The 17,785-nt window shown below is 41.1% G+C and overlaps 1 protein-coding gene across 1 annotated transcript in view; it reads left to right on the top strand.

The window, feature by feature from the left end:
- Acer2 (alkaline ceramidase 2) overlaps window positions 1–17,785 on the top strand; it is a 38,960-nt gene that overhangs the window by 15,432 nt on the left and 5,743 nt on the right. The window contains exons 4-5 of the mRNA XM_027950594.2: window positions 3,158–3,295; window positions 14,012–14,149. Coding sequence (XP_027806395.1) covers window positions 3,158–3,295; window positions 14,012–14,149 — 276 coding nt within the window. The remainder of the gene's footprint in view (window positions 1–3,157; window positions 3,296–14,011; window positions 14,150–17,785) is intronic.

The raw sequence follows: 17,785 nt of genomic DNA on the forward strand, positions 1-17,785 counted from the left end.
CAGATTTTGGTTTGGAGAAAAAAGGAAGAAGAGTACCATGGGTTCCCTGAACTTGTGTTCCAGTATGAGATCCTATGGGCTGGAAAACTGAAAACAGGACGAAATACTGTTTTACAGTTTAGAAAACACCCTGTCAGGCCCCTCTTCTCTGGAAATTTCTAGAGTTGTTGAAATCTGTTGTCCCAGGGACCTCTGATAACTTGGGTCTGCTGGGCTATCTGGCTTTCTGTTGGCCACATGACCTCTGTTTACTTTTGCTGGTTGCAGAATTGTGTGTTCACGGGATGTCCTCATTGGCCAGAACATTCCTCCATACTCTCTGGACCTGATGTGGGGAGATGTCTGTGGATAGTCTCCTTAAAAACATGTTTCATCAAGCCCAAGCCTTTGAACAATTTGGCAATGTTATACAGAGACCCTGGGGATTGCAGCACAGGCTCTGCCAGATTCTTCCTGAGAGTGTGATATTATCAACAAGAATAATATTTTTTAAACAGTATTTGTCCTCAAAATGATGATAAAGAGAATGGTAATAGTTGTTTTCTTAATACATAACATGTACCAGGCACTGTTATGTGCTTTCATGCTTAGAAGAATATCATGGGTACTGGTGCTTTCATGTTTTTACATGGGAAAGATTTGAAGAGTTGTGGGCTGTAGTTGTAGCTCAGTGGTAGAGCACTTGCTTAGCATGTGTGAGGCACTGGGTTTGATCCTCAGCACCACATAAACATGAATAAATAAAAATAAAGATATTATGTCCATCTGCAACGAAAAAAAAAAAAAAAAGACTTGAAAAATTGTTACTTTCTAAAGGCTCCACAGCTACTAAGTGATTAGGGCAGGATTTGAACACCCAAATGTCTAGCTGAAACACCTTGCCTTTAAAAAAAAAAAAAAAAAAAAAAAAAAAAAAATATATATATATATATATATATATATGTTATATATAGATCTTTATTTTATTTATTTATATGTGGTGCTGAGAATCAAACTCAGTGCCTCACACATGTTAGACAATGTGCTCTACCACTAAGCCACGACCCCAGTCTAACACCTATGTTTTTAATCACCCTGTTCCCCAGTCTTACCTGTAACTGAGTCCTAATCATTAGGTACATTGACTTGATACATTTTGAAAATTTCTGATTATGTGTTTATCCAATCAAAAAAATATTAAAAAAAAGTAAAGAAAAAATTTCAGAAAAACCCAAAGAGACGAAAAGGTGGAAAATGTGTAGGAAAATGTAAGGGATTCAGGCAATGTAGTGAGAAGGTAAATAAATACATGTAAGGAGCATCCCAGAAGGAGAGGAGAAAGAATGGAGCAGAACAAAAAAAAAAAAAAAAAAAAACCCACAAGGCCAAATAGGATGACATGTCAGAACCTCAAACCCAGTGAATGAGTCTGTTTTGTGTCCCCAGGGTCAGGCACATGATGGCTGACCCTGGTGCTACAGAAGGCAGCTTTTCATCCAGTTGCAGAAGAACCCAGCTAAGGCCAGGAGAAAAACATAATTCTTCTGAGGATTTGCTGCCTGGATCTTTTCCAATATGTATTTTTTCCTCTGGTAAAAGTTCAGGGCTATAAGGCGTGTTCATTCCAGTCAGAAAGTTGGCAGCTTGATCAATGATTTCCCGTGCCTTGATGATAAATGGTTTTCCTATTTAAGAGATAAATTTGTATTTTGAATGTTCAATGCCCTTTGATTTCTTTATAATAGAATTTCATTCCAATTAATTTCCTAACCGTGACCTCTTCTAAGGCTTTTGGCCAAAGCAAATTCTGCTAATGGGGAATAACAGAAATTTCAGGAAAATCATGTGCTCCTCAATTTAAGTCACAGATGAGGCCTTGGAGATCGTCTGGTCCGGCATTTCCATTTTATAGATCAGGAAATGGGGTCCCCAGGAGGGAGGAAGCAGCATGTGCAGGATCACGTCGCCACTTCTGACTCTTTTCCACTGGAGTGACCTCTACTGAGGGGTGTGAGGAGAGTATTAATGACTTTTCCAAGATTTGTCATGTTAAGAGCCTGTCAAGACAAATTCTAGTGCCTACCAGATGTGCAGGTTGTCAGTAGATACATATATTTTTAGAATTTTCAGTTTTGTGTGCTAGATATGTAGACTTTTTTTTTTCATCTTAAACTAAGAAGCTTTATGGTTTATTAACAGTCTCTGCTTTTTCTCATAAAAGTCCTACATGTTCACTTGGTGGGACAGAGGTTGGTGAGCTATGTCCTGTAGACCAGATGGGTCTTCTTTTTGCAAGTCAAATTTTATTGGCACACAGAAATGGCCATTAATTTACTTATGGTTTGGATATGAAAAAAAACCTCCTGTGTTAATATAGGAGGTGAAAGGATTAGACTATGAGAGCCATAACTTAATCAGTGGATTATTGCATTTCATGGCTTAATGTTTTGAATAGATTACTGGGTGGTAACTGTAGGGAGGTGGGGGTAGCTGGAGGAAGTGGATCACTTGGAGTGTGCCTTTGGGGTTTATATTTTGTTCCTGGTACTTCAACCACCCTGTTTCCTGGCTGTCATGGGCTGAGTAGTTTTCCTCTGCCACAATGTTCTGCCTCACCAGGTCTAGAGCGATGGAGTCAGCCAAACATGGACTGAACCTCTGAAACTGTAAGCCCTAAATAAACTTTTCCTCCTTTAACTTGTACTTGACAGATATTTTGGTCATAGTGGCACAAAACTAACACACTTACCTTCTATTGTAGCAGAGTTGAATAGTTGTGGCTGAGAACTCATGGCATGTAAAATCAAAAATACTTACTATCTGAACCTTTACAGAGAACATTTGTCAAACCCTGATGCAGAACATCTGAAAACTTATAGGAAATTCACACCAGGAGAATGATTATCCATATCTCACCCCCAGAGACTGAGGTTGATTCTAGCTTTATCATTGTCATGGCTAACAATTTTGAGAAGCTCTGATTATTTCCCAAGAATAAATTCCTAGAAATGGGTTTGCTGATCCAGTGAGTGTGAATGGCTTGCACACGTGGGTACTTTGAACACAAGTTCATTTTAGCTCACATGAATAGCAGTGGCTGTACCTGGCCAACATTAATCAAACAAAATGATCAAGAACTCTTTTGCTAACAGATTTGGTTTTGCTTCCATGGATTTAGGGGCAGATTCAAGGCGGTGGTCTGTGTCCTGTCTGTGGTTACAACATGCCTGGCGTTTGTCAAGCCCGCCATCAACAACATCTCTCTGATGACTCTGGGGGTTCCTTGTACTGCGCTGCTCATCGCAGAGCTGAAGAGGTGAGTGCCACTATTCCTGCTCACCCCTTGGGCTGTCCCTGTAATGGGAACATTTAGCTCTGTGTTCCTTTGTTTACTCCAGCTTGGAAGAGAAATATTCTGTATGAAGAATTAGTTCCTGACTGATTGGAACAGGTTTGATGCTTTGGTACAAAATGTGAATGATCTCATTTTCAGAAAGAGGGGAGTGGCTGTTTAGTGGTGTCATACATCCTAATGATCAAAAGCTAGCTTATCAGGGCTGGGATGTAGCTCAGTGGCAAAGCGTCTGCCTTGCATTGGCAAAGCCCTGGCTTTGACCCCCAGTTCCAAAAAAGACAAAAAAAAAAAAAAAATAAGATTAAGTGCCAAGACCAAGCTGTTGACTTAATTCTGTAGAAAGAAGAGTACATTAGTCCATATGACAGGTTTAAGGAGAAAAGAGAAGTAGGGGTCATTGTGTTCACATACACAGGAAGAATAGGAAGGGGGAGGGAAAGTGACTCTGTGTATACAAGGAAACATAAACTTCGTGAATGGGCTGAGATACTTTCTCAGGCTTAGTGTCTCCAAGGCTCAGGCTCATTATTTGCATAAGCATTTTCCTTTGGGAAGTTGTAAAATCCAGGGCGCAGGTGGATATCTAAAAACATTTAGTTTAGCACTTGTGTGTACATGACTTTTCTTCTCGCCTCATCTAAAGTACAAGTAATCACTGCCCTTACTTTAATATTTGTTGGAACATTTCTTTTTCTTTGCAGCCACTTTAAAAAAATACACCTTAATTCACACTTTGCTCATTGTTGTAGACATTGAGTTTGTTAACTGAAGTCTCAATCTATCTCCCTCTGCGCACTAGTTGCTCTGTGCAATGTGTTTAGTCAGCTTTCTGTCCTTGCTTAGAGAGGAGTTATATACATTGCTTTCCAATTTCCTGCCTCCAGGGTTTGCTTTGATGGGCAGCAATAACTCAGGGCCTTAGTTGGCTGATGAGGGATTTGAACTTGCTGCCTGGCAGGTAAAGAATGCTGTCAGATCTCTAGTTGGCTTCTTTGAGTTGCCTTCAAGGACTGGCGATGTAAGAGACTCATTTCAGAAGCAGGCTGCAAGTTGATTCTAGAAGAATAACTATGGTAGTGAGTGCTATGAGTGAAAAAACAGATAATTGAGTAAATTACAAAGGATTTAGTCCCTACATCCTAATAACCTTAATTTTAAAAGTCCCCTTTCTGACTTGGGGGTATAGCTCAGTGGTAAGTGTGTGCTTAGTGTATGCAAGGCCCTGGGTTGATCCCCAGCACCAAAAATAAATTAAATCAATCAATAAATAATCAACTTTCTATTTCATTAGTGTAATATTGCTTATTAGAAATAGAAGGGTTCTTAGCAACCTCAACTCTGCTTATTCCGTATACTCACTCTACAGTTGTTTGAGTCCTAAATAAGTGTCAGCTGTCATGGTTCTTGACAGGAAAGTCGTGGGAACCATTCAGGCAGTACATTTGCCAAATACAGATACTAGCTCCGCTCATGCATTGGTTTTGATTTGGGAGGTCAGGGTGGGGGCTGTTATCTGTAGATTAAAAAGCTCAAAAACCTGGTCAGCTGGGGCTTGGGTGAGGGTAGGAGTGGCCTCTGCATGTAAGGAGGTAGTCGGGGAAGGTCTCAGCTACTATTAGTATGACTGCTAATAAGCAAAGTGTTTCTTTTTAGAATGTTAGACATAAATCATTAAATTAGGTTGTGATGATTGTCAAAAAACTCTGAATAAATGAAAAGTGAACTATATACTTTAAATGGGTGAATTTTATAGTATGGGAAACATGGCTGAGTAAAGCCATGGACAAAAATAAAAAACAAACAAACAAACAAACAGAAGCTCTCCAGAATGTGCCCTGTGATTCTGTGTGGTATCTACTTCAGACTGATCTGAGCTGCACGTTTCAGGAAGAGGGTGTTTAGCCTTCTGGAGACAGCACTTTCCCCACTTCTGGGTGGCACACTGGGATCAGATCATAAAGAAACATAAAGAGGAGGAATTTGTGGTCGTCAGTAAATAACTGGCCATCTTACCAACAAATGTAATGCTGAGTAAGTCTGAAGTAACAGAATACCATCAAGCCGTGTTTCTTCTCATGCAGGAAGTTTTCAGTGAAGCTCTCTCACCCTTTAAGGTATCTAAAACTCGGTCATCACTGAGGCCTTTGTTTGGAAGCCCTTTTGCCACTGTTGTGCGTTTGCCTAGAGCTGAGCATATCTGCCCAGTGGCCTTGATGACTGGCTGAGATCCAGGTTACTTGCTGTAGCTGTGGGACAAAATGATTTTCTTCCCTGTTTTTAAAGAGTGTCGCTGTCTCCATGGCCCCTCCTTCTTAGCTACTCATTTTCAAGTGTCTTGTAATATGTCTTCCTTTTCTATCTTTTTTTTTTTTTTGGGAGGGGGGTAATCAGGGACTGAACTCAGGGGCACTCAACCACTGAGCTATATCCCTAGCCCTATTTTGTATCGTATTTAGAGACAGGGTCTCACTGAGTTGCTTAGCGCCTTGCTGGTGCTGAGGCTGGCTTTGAACTCACAATCCTCCTGCCTCAGCCTCCTGAACTGAGCCGCTGGGATTACAGGTGAGCACCACTACACCTGGCTCTCTCCCTATTTGAGTCTGAAATGTAAAATTAATATGTTGTAGTACTTCCAACAATGCTTGGTGCATAGCACTAAATAAACATGGCTAAACCTGTCATTTGGTGATAATGACTGTTAGCTTTTGTTGTATGCTCTTCCAGCTTTTTTATTCTTTGCCATCTTATCTGTCTTAAAAAAAAAAATGTACCTGGGCACAGTAGCACAGGCTTATATTCACAGCTACTCAAGAGGCTAAAGCAGGAGGATCACAAGTTCCAGGTCAGCCTGGGCAACTTAGATCCTGGATTCAAAATAAAAAGGGATGGGGATGTAAATCCCTCTGTGTTCAGCTGTCATTTCTGCGTGATTCTCTGCAGTCCATCTTCATCTGTTTTTTCTGGAGTCCTTTCTCCTGATTCCAGCTACCTGCTGGGTAGCCTCAGTTAGACTCCTGTTTCCTGCACTGCTTTTCATGATCATTGCTTGGCACTGTGCCCTGTCTGCTCTGCCTATCTCCTCACTATGCTTCTTGTTACCAATATTAGTTAGCTTTTCATCACTGTGACTAAAATACCCAACAAGAACAACTTAGAGGCGTTTATTTTGGACCACGGTTTTAGAGATTTAGTCTGATTTGGTGGGTCAGCTCCATTGCTCGGAGCCTGAGGTGAGGCAGAGCCTCATGGTGGAAGGGTGTGGTGGAGGAGTGCTGCTAGGCTCAAGGTGGCCAGGAAGCCAGGGGTGGGAGGGGCCACAGGGAAGAGATATCCTTCAAGGGCACACCTGAGTGACCCACCCACCTCCTCCAGCCATGCCCCACCTGCCTACTGTTACCACCCAGTCAGACATTCAAACTAGGATGGACTGATTTGGTTACAGGTCTCAGAATACATAATTTCAACTCTGAATATTCCTGCATCAACACAGGAGCTTTGGAGGAGCACCTCATTCAAGCCATAACATTTACCCTTCCCAAATCCCATTTAAAAGTTCCCCGAATTATTTTAATGCTCACTATTTTCCAGTCCTGTAGACTTGAAAATTGGGTTCCTTAGTCTCCTGCCACCTCAAACCACTAAACTTGATGGAATCTTCTTCAGTGTCTCATCTGTCAGTCCCCTCCCTGCCATTCCTATTGTCCCACCCTCCCACCTCTCCAGTGGCCACTGCATTTGTGTTGTAATAGCTCTTTTCTTCCTCCAGTTCTCTATCTTAAGAGGGGTCTTTTTCATGGTACTCTCTCTCCTTGGTACAAAAGTCTTCAATGGCTTTGTATTGTCCAAGTTTCCCTTAGGGCCTATTCTGCCTCTGGCTCCTTATATATGCCCCATGGCCAACCAGTCTGAATAGGTTCCTTGCTTTCTTGCCTTTAGATTCCCCCTCATATTTTCTTCTCCCTCTGTTTTTTTTTTTTTAATATATTTTTTATTTTTTAGGTGTAGATGGACACAACACAATGTCTTTACTTGTATGTGGTGGATCGAACCCGGTCCTGCCTATGCTAGGCGAGCCCCCTACCGCTGAGCCACAATCCCAGCCCTATTCTCCCTCTGGAATGCCCTTCCCCCCTACTACTATGCAGAGCCTCCTACCCTGCAGCCAGCTCCTTCCTGAGGCCTCTCTGGACTTCTCTCCTCAGCCAGATGTGATTGTTCTCTTCCTAAACTCTTGGTGATTTTATATAGTATTTAGAATATTCTACCTTGAATGTAGATTTGTGTCTCCAACTTTCCTTCTCTTCTTCCTCTCTGATATTGTGTTGTCCCAAGGCAGAAATCATGCTTTGTAACTCTGTGAATTTTCTAGAGTGCCCATTACTCTGAAAATTTTAAAGATTGCATTTTAGCTTGCTAGGAAGCATTAACTTCTCATTACAGAATGCATCCCTTCAGTGGAAAGTACAGAAGGAACATGAGTTTGGGGACTAGAGAGCTTAGTTTGAGTCTCGGTTCTGGAAATTCTGGGCATTTACTTCACGTACTTTGGTCATACTGGCACTGTTGATATGGAGGATAATAATGCTTAGGTCTCAGTGAGACCTAAATAAGCCTATTTAGTCTAATATCTGTAACATGGTAGTTACTTAACAAACACTAGTTGCCTTTTCTTTTGCTTGGCTGTATGTTTCAGCAAGGGGAACTCAATTAACTTAAAGAGAAATGTCCTTCTCTTCTTATTTATTAGGATCTTTTAGCAATCCTACTTTTATTATTAAGGAATTCTCCCTACTGTCCCTGGGGTAGAGATGTTAGTGAAGTGAGTTTTCTGTATAATGATGGTGGACTATGAGTAAACTGGCTCCTGAGGTACCTTCCTCTAGCCAGCCTTGGATATGAACAGATCTTGAAAACATGTGATTAAATTGCTAGTGAAGGGCTGGGGATGTGGCTCAAGCGTTAGCACGCTCGCCTGCCATGCGTTCGGCCCGGGTTTGATCCTCAGCACCACATACAAACAAAGATGTTGTGTCTGCCAATAACTAAAAAAAAAAAAAAAATATTAAAATTCTCTCTCTCTCTCTTCTCTCTCTCTCTCTCTTTCTTAAAAAAAAAAAAAAAAATTGTTAGTGAAGACGTTTGAATTTGTACTGTTTGGCCCAGTAGTGCTGGCTTATATGGGACCCAAAGTGAATAGAATGTTTTGGATTTAGCTGTGTGTCTTGAGAATTCATCTCAACATAGTTTCATTTTAACTTTTGAGTCTTCACAGTATGTTTTAGCCTATAGTTTTACTAAAAATAGCTTAAAACAAGGGAAAATATTTTAAGTTCATAGTATCTAATTGAGCCAATGGGGAGACAGGTGATTAGGGCAGACTGTTATAAATTTTGTTTCACAGTTGTAATCTTTGAGCAGGGAGAGACACTTGCCTTTCATACCCTAATCTTTGTAAGTAGTCACAAAGGAAACAGTTTCTGTTGCATGCTTAACATCTTCCATGGAAACGCTAGCCATTGCCGTAGCCAACTGGACATCATCGTCCCATTAACAGTCACAGCACTGTGGGAAGTGCCCTCCTTTCCATCCGGGAGCAGTCTTTGTGTCTCCACTTTGTTCCCTCCACTCTTCTATACCCATTTTGCTGCTATACATTGTCTGCTGTGTCATCCCTCCCTCTGTACAGGTCCTTCCTGTCAGCCATGGACACGTTAGCATCTCCCCCAGTCAACCAACTTGCACTCAGTTCATATCTGCTCCATCACTGCTCTCTACCCGACCCCCATGCTCCAGAGCCAAACTTCTCTAACAGTCTTTCGTTTACTCTTCAATGCAATCCAAATTGGCTTCTTCCCCCACTGCAAAACTCAACCCCCTCTTGGTATGTTGCCTATCCCGTGATCATTTCTCTGCCCTCCTGTAACCTATGTGTTGTTCTCTTGGGTGTATGCACGGTAGCCCTCCTTGAAATGTTCTTTCCCATGGCTCCTGTGGTACCATGTCCTCCTGGTTTTGTTACTGACTCTGCGTAACTGCTTTCCTGTCTCTCACATAGACTCCATTTTCTTTTTTATCTTTTTTTTTTTAATGTTTATTTAGTTGTAGTTGGACACAATACCCTTATTTTTATTTTATTTATTTTTATGTGGTGCTGAGGATTGAACCCAGGGCCTCGCCCATGCTAGGTGAGCGCTCTATCCCTGAGCCACAACCCCAGCCCCATAGACTCCTTTTCTGTACAGCTTTGCATTAAGGAATTTCTTCAGGTACATCCTGGGCTCTCTGTTTGCTATGGTCTGAGTACTTGTGAAACCTCAAATTCATGTGTTGGAAACTAATCACCAAGGAGATGGTATTAAGAAATGGGGACTTGAAGGAAGAGATTATGTCCTGAAGGCAGAGCCCTCATCAATGGGATTAGTGTCCTTACAAAAGAAGCCCCAGAGAACTTCCTTACTCCTTCTACCAGGTTAGGACAGAGTGGGAGGGCACCATCTATGAGGAATGGACACTCACCAGACACTGAATCTGCTGGTGCCTTGATCTTAGACTTCCTAGCTTTTTGAATGGAAAGAAATAAGTGCTTGTTTATAAGCAACCCAGGCTATGGTGTTTTGTTATAGCAGCACTAATGGACTAAGGCATTCTTTTCTCCTTCTATACCTCTCCTTGAAAGATCTCATCTACCTCTGTGGCTTTAATTACTGTATATATGTGGATAACTCCTGAAACTTACATTTCCAATCTCGTCCATTTTTAACTCTGCCATTATGTATCTGGCTGCCTACCTCACCTCTCTAATTCCATATAAACAGGCATCTAGAAGTCAACTTATCCAAAGATAGGTTCCTGATCTGCCTCTCCCACTTCTAGTTCTCTTCACAATTATTTCCGGCCATAGTAGATGGGAGCACCATTTATCTAGTTGCTCAAGTCAGAAACTTGGCTCCATCTTCCTTCCCTGAACATCCCACATGGTCACAGTCGTTTTCCTATTAGTTGACATTGTAAGATAAAGTTAAGAATCTTCAAAAGTCCCTGCCTGCCTTGAAGGCTGACCTCCCCAAGATGAGACTCCCCTTTACATCTGTCCTCACCATTCTGACTCCTGTGTCTTCCTGTGGGCTCAGGTCCTTCCAGCCCCAGGCTCTCATTCTTGCCTCTCTCCTGACATTCTTCCATGACTAACTCATCCTTCAGTTTGGGGCTCAACTGTCTATGTGTTCTGTTACCACCCTGAACTTCTTTGTGGTACTCATTCCCACCATAATTAGACAATTATTTGTGTTAATTTTTTATTCAGTGTCTGTCCCTCTGCTTGACATGGGTTCCATTGGGCAGGGATGAGGTCTCTTTGTTTCCTGCTGTGTCCCAGTTACCACCCCTAGTCCCAGCAAGGAAAAGAAAAGATAATTGTTTCCCTGCTTTGATAAAATTCTGGGACACGAGGGCACTCTGCATTTCTTTCTAGCATCTTCCCTGTTTGTCCTCAGCGTGATCCATAATGTCTAAGTCAAATGTTTCTTATTGTACTTCCTTTACTCAGAAGATAGAGAGGAAGGACTTTTTAGCTTTCTTTTTCTCTTTAGCCTTCACTCTGAAAGCTTGTGACTGGTCTTTTCATATTTTGTTGTCCTTTCTGAACCTTCTTCATACTGTGAGAATACAGAAGTTTATTTCTGATTTGGGGTCATGACCTCACCCTTATTGAAATTTGTGGTGTTAAGGCACATTGCCAAGAGACTTGGCTGCATTTAGGACATTTTAAAATATACTATTTTCTGATGATAAGAGTGATATTATTCTTAAGAAAAACCTCTGGAATACAATAAAGTTCAATAAGAAAAGAAATAGTAGACATTTCCCTAAGACTTTTTTAGTCCCTAAATAGGGTCCTGTTATATGTATGATTTTTGCCTTGCTTTTTTTTTTTTTTTTTTTTTTTTGACTTAACCTCACATTGATATTTTGATAAAAGCCTTAAAAATGAGACAAAATCCTAAGGGGGCCCAGGTTTGGATCAAATGCAAGTCAGCCTAGTCAGTAGCTTCTAGCAGGACCTGCTTTCTCTTTAGAGGAAGAACAGTAATGGACTGCCCTGGCCCCCTTATTCTGTACTGCCTTCGCCCTGCCTGTGGGCATCTGCCCTGCCCTTATCTGGCGTGGGCCTCGTGATGACTAATAGCCTGACCTTCTGCTCTTTGTTGATGCCCCCCACGTACTTTATCTCCAGGACATTGCTCTCTATTCTCTTGACCTCAGCAATATCCATAATGTCTAAGTCAAATATTTCTTATTGCACTCCCTTTGCTCAGAAGACATAGAGGAAGGACTTAAGTGTGCTCCTTAAGCTAAAGTTTCTACATTTAACTGCATTGGATGTTCATGGAACCTCTTGTAACAGACCAATTGTACATGCATTTGTTGATATGTGTTGGTGTCAGTTTTTCTTTTACCTTTTAAATTGTAAGGCAAGAGACCTTTTTATTTTGTCTTCTACAGTGCCTAGCATGGACTCTGAGAATTTGGGACCTGATCAATAGGGTTACTCTTTTTTAAATTTTTATTTTTTGCTTCTAGGGATTGAACCCAGGGTGCTTAATCACTGAGTCACATCTCCGTCCCTTTTTATTTTTTTATTTTGAGGCAGGGTCTCACTTAGTTGCTTAGGCCCTCATTAAGTTGCTGAGGCTTGCCTTGAACTCTTGTGATCCTCCCGCCTCAGCCTCCAGGGTTGCTGGGATTAGAGGTGTGTGCCACTGCTCTGAGCTTAATAGGGTTATTTAAAATAACAAACAAACAAAAAACCTCAAAAAAAATGTTCTGCCTAAAATGTTCTAGAATCCAAGTAAAATGGCCTTATACTTCATAATTTTGGCACTCGTTCATCAAACATTTATTTGACACCTCTTCTGGACCAGCAACTGTTCCTAGGCACTGGGTGTACATTTGTGAAGATAAAATATATATAGTTCCTACTGTGGTCTTCTAGACACTAAGCAAATAGTTACATAAATACAAACATGATTTTAATTTGTGATATGTTAATGAAGGAAAATGGCAGGGGTTCCTGAGAGAATGCAGTGGGGGGAGACTGCCATTGGAGCGTGCTGGGTGTCAGAGAAGCTGATTCAGGAAGCATGGAAACAGACCTGAAGAAGAGCAGTCAGCCCCAGGGGAGACAGCTCTTTGGGAGAGAGGTCTGAAGATGAGTTATTTGAAGTAGGGTATGGAAAAAGGGAGCAGGGGAAAATGGATATTTCCATTTTCTCATTTTAGTCAGAGTAGAATTGGGGGTCTCTTCATGTCGTGAGCCTTTATTAATTCTTTCAAACCAATTTTCAAAGGATGCGTTTAGCCCTCCTGCAAAGGAGTCTTTTGGTTTGCTTTCTGAGCAGTTCTTTCTGACTAGCCCCTTTTAATTGATGCTTTTGCTCATGTTCCTATGAGACCACTGGGAGAGGTAGAGCAAGACAGGCTTCTGACACCCACCTGTTTGATGAAAAGGATGAACTAGGCTTCTTGGTTGCAGATGTGGTACTGGAATCTGGGTGCCCTAAGAGAACTTGACTGACCTCGGACTGCTCCACTGAGGGGAAAGAGACCCCGAGGGAAGGGTTTAGAAGGACCCTTGGCCACTAACTCCCTCTGGGCTACCAACTCTCCTCCCCAGGAATGGAAATCTCCCATTTGATAAGCAGTTCCATGATGAGGAAAGAAAACAAGCCACTGAAATTTCCTGTGAGCCATTAAGAATTGTTTTAGGAGAACATTTTTGTCCCAGTGTGTGTGTAAGAATGCATTCCTTCACTCAACAAACATTGAGAGCCTTCCCTGTGCCTGGCACTGTCCAGATGCTGGGGACACAGCAGTGTATGTGAGGAGGACACAGACTGAACAAATCAAAAGTGACACAGAGGATATCAGAGGGATTATAACTGCTACAGGGAAAATTAAAGGAGGAAAAGTGGTGGGAGGGGAGGTTCATTTGGGAGGTGGAGACAGTGGTCAGGAAAGGGCTTACCGAGTGATGTTTGAGCAAAGACTTGACAATGGAGCCATGTGGATATTTGGGGGAACAGCATGTGCTAAGGCCCTGCAGGACCTATTCAGGCTAAGGCCTGGGATGTTTGAGGAATAGCACGAGTTCCGGAGGGTGTAGGTAGAGGACAGAGGTAAAGAGGAAGGTGGAAGTCCACATGTGAGGCTTTATGGCCACAGTGGGTACTTTGATTTTCCCTCTGATTAAAGGGGAAGACATTGGAGACTCTGAGCAGAGTACTTAGAGTTGACTGTAGGGGAAGGGTGGGAGTAGACCATAGAGGAGATGCTGGTGACAGGGACTCAGGTGGAGGTGGGAAGAGATGGGGATGAATTTTGAAGGTAGAACTGAGGCCCTGGATGTAGGGTAAGTGAGAAAGAGAAGAACTAGAGAATAGGATTGGGATAGGGGAAAGATTAGGCGTTTGGGAGGGAAGAGGGCCTTTGTGAGCCTTGTGTATATACATGGTGTTTACATCCAGGAGATGATTGAGTGACGTCTATGTTGGGTAGGACTCCAGTGCCAACGGCTTGGGTGAAATGAGAGAAGCCAGTGAAGGAGACAGAGGAGAGGGGGCTGCCAGGTAGGAAGAAACCAGGACTGACGGTGGGTTGCTCTGTGTCTCTCCCCTGTAGGTGTGACAATGTACGTGTGTTTAAGCTGGGCCTCTTCTCGGGCCTGTGGTGGACCCTCGCCCTCTTCTGCTGGATCAGTGACCGGGCCTTCTGTGAGCTGTTATCATCCTTCCACTTCCCCTACCTGCACTGCGTGTGGTAAGCCCCTCCTGATGGGGAGTTGGCTGAGACAGGTGTCTGTACTTGCTGTTGGGCTCGGTGCGAGGAGCACCAGGTGGGCGCAGAGCCCAGCTGCCTCTCTCCTCATATAACATTGCCAGACATTTCAGAAGCATCAGAAACTATTGCAAAAAGTGAAATTGGCTCCAGGGAGCAAGGCTTAGGCAGAACAAAAAGACCGAATTGTTAGGCTGCAGGGCTGCATTCTGTCACCTTTAGCTCCATTAATAGCACACAAAGGAGCCTGAAAACTGAATCTGCAACCTGAGCTCTGGCTAGATGGGGGCGGGGTGAGAGAGCTTGGGAGAGAGGGGATGTGAATGAAGCCTGGGTTGGTCCTCAGTAGGGACCACACCTTCAGGCCCTGAGTGACCAGGGGAGAGCATGGACATCATAGGGCACCTAGGGACAATCTCACCTGTTCCTGAACAGGTAGAGTTTGAAGACCAGATAACCAAGTGAATTGTTCAACATCACCCACCGGTTTATATAAAAACAACCTCAGAGTTGAATAATAGCAAATTGGAACATCTGTATTTTGGGATGCTTATCTACTACTACATTAAAGAAGTAAAAAATACAGGTCACAGAACAACTTGCAGAATCCTACACTCCAAGCTAAGGGGAAAGCGGAGTGACTTTCTTCCAAGGAAGTGTTTCTGTCTAAACCCAGGGTAATCTTTCCTTCTCTGCCCTCCAAGATTTCTAACTGTACAAGGAGCAGGAGAAATCCGCTGTCTCCAGTCTCTTGTATATTGAGAGCATTGAGAGATGAAACCTAGTGCTAAAGATTTGGAGGCTTTGAAGTCAGATCCAGAAGCTTCATCTCTCTTTAGAAGTGGCATAAAGATACTCAGTTTGAAAGACTTGGCTAAAATTCCCTTGCTCAGATGAATTTGAACTTGTATGTATTTATCATGAGACCCATCCTGTGCTAAGTCTTGGGGGGACTTCCAGATCTGTTTGCAAAAAAAAAAAAAGAACATAGGGGCTTGGGTGTGGCTCAGCGGTAGGGCACTCGCCTCGCACATGTGAGACCCTGGGTTCGATCCTCAGCACCATGTAAAAATAAATAAGTGAAATAAAGGTATTGTGTCCAACTACAACTAAAAAAAAAAAAAAAAAGATCATAAACAGCACAAGTTGGGGTTTTTGGTTTTAGGATTAGTTGCCTGAAATTTCTGAGGTTTAACTTCAACTCATACTAGTGAATTTGTACAGCTAAAAATATAATATATTTGTTGAGTTAGAATTCACAGATAATAAAATGCACAGATTTTAAGTGCATACATTGATTAAATATGCACAGCTTTATAAATTTATGACCTCATTCAAGATTTGTACTTTTTTTTTTTTAAATATTTATTTATTTATTTAATTTTCGGCGGACACAACATCTTTGTTTTGTATGTGGTGCTGAGGATCGAACCCGGGCCTCACGCATGCCAGGCGAGCGTGCTACCGCTTGAGCCACATCCCCAGCCCAGAAAGTACAAATTTAGATTATTTGATAACTGTGGCAAAACTTAGTTTGCGTCTGAATTTCTGAATTTGTTATACTTTCTGCTTTGCTTTTCAATTTTTAGCCATCTTTTCTTCCCAGTTAGAAAGTGTTATGTATTTTGTGACAAATTTAAACAACATGGAAGTATAGAAAGTGGCTCTCATAATTCTACCTCCTCAAAGAGATAATTGTTAAAGTCTGAAGTGTATCATTTCAGATTTTCTAGTGTATATGTATATATGTATATACATTATATTTCTCTCCTACTTTTTTATTTTTAAAATCATTTTATTTTAATTGATACATAATAATTTTACACATTTATGAAGTACATGTGACATTTCAGTACATGTATACAAATGTGTAATGATTAGAGCAGAGTAACTGCCATCACCGCAGATATTTATTATTTCTTTGTGTTGGTAACATTCAGAATCCTCTCTACTAGCTATTTTGAAATATTAGTTGTTGTCAACCATAGTTATCCTACAGTACCAAAGAACATTACAGATGTTTCATCCTATGCAACTGTACCCTTGTGCCTATTAATCATTCTGCATTTTTTTTTTTTTTGTACTGAGGATTGAACCCAGAGGTGCTTAACCACTGAGCAATCCCCAGCCCTTTTTATATTTTATTTAGAGATAAGTTCTTACTGAGTTGTTTAGGGCCTTGCTAAGTTGCAGGCTTTGAATTTATGATCCTCCTTCCTCAGCCTCCTGGTGTGTTCCACTAAGCTTGGCTCATTCTGCTTTTTAAAAACAAGGATAGAATCATTCTGTAAACAGATAGAAACTTGTCATTTTCTAAAAAGACATTTTCTTTTTCATTGTTTTTGATTACTTTATTTATTTATTATATGGTACTGAGGATTGAACCCAGTGCCTCACACATACCAGACAGACGCTCTACCACTGAGCCATAACCCCAGCCCAAACTTGTCATTTTTTAAAAGTCAAATGGCCTGCTGCACCATGCCTGGCCCAAGCTGTCTCTTAATGGATATTTTGTTTGTAATTTTTCACTTTTGCAATCAATCTATAATAAACATCTATAGTGATTCTAATTCCTGAATATTTCCATAGGTTAAGTTATAGTCTGTATTGACAAATCTAGAAAGATGGTACCAATTAATACTTTTTTACTAAAGTCTATAAAGAATGCCTTTTACTCATCCTTTTGCATATAGAAATTACTGACAAATTTTATTAACAAATTATTAACAATTATTTTATTATTAACAAATTATTAACAAAATATCTATAAAAAGATCTAAAAGATTGAATAAAAATTTTATTTTTTATTTTCACATCTTTAAAACAACTTGGTATTGTTGGACATCTTTTCAAATGTAAAATTGCTATGTGTATGGGGCTGAGTGGTCTCTCAGTGGTAGGACACTTGCCTACCATGTGTGAGGCACTGGGTTCGATTCTCAGCTCTGCATAAAATAAATAAAATAAAGGTCCATTGACAACTAAAAAAAATTTTTTAAAAAATGCTATGTGTATTTCCTCTTTTGAGGTGTGCCTTTTCATTTTCTTTGTCTTCGTTGTTTTTATTTTTAAAAATTTATATCCAGCACCCATTGCCTTTTATGTTACTGTCTACACAACTATGTGCCATTTATTATGTAAATTCCCAATATTTTTCAAAAGCCCAAAGAATAGCACATTGAGCCCCATGTAGCCAAACATCTAGATTCCCATAATAAGCAACATGAGGCCAGATCTTGCTCCTAACACCCTCACCCATTCCTCATCCCCACCCCGGATTATTTTCAAGCACATTCCAGACATCTTGTGAAATAACTAACTTTTTTCTAAAAAATGCTTCTATTAGGGCATTGTAGTTATATGGGATAGTTGGTTTCATTTTGACATAATCACACATGCATGGAATTTAATTCCTCCATTGCAGTCCCTGTGGCCTCCCCTTTCTCTCTCCTCTTCCTCTCCCCATATTTCCCTTCCTCTACTCTCCTGGTCTTCCGTTTACTTATTTACTTATTTTAATTGGTGCTTTACAGATATACATAAAGATGGAATTCCCTGTGGTGTTTTATACATGTCCACAGCATAATTTTAACATATTCATTCTCCTTTTCTTCC

Source organism: Marmota flaviventris, chromosome 13, assembly GCF_047511675.1.
Source record: "Marmota flaviventris isolate mMarFla1 chromosome 13, mMarFla1.hap1, whole genome shotgun sequence".
Lineage (NCBI taxonomy): Eukaryota > Metazoa > Chordata > Mammalia > Rodentia > Sciuridae > Marmota > Marmota flaviventris.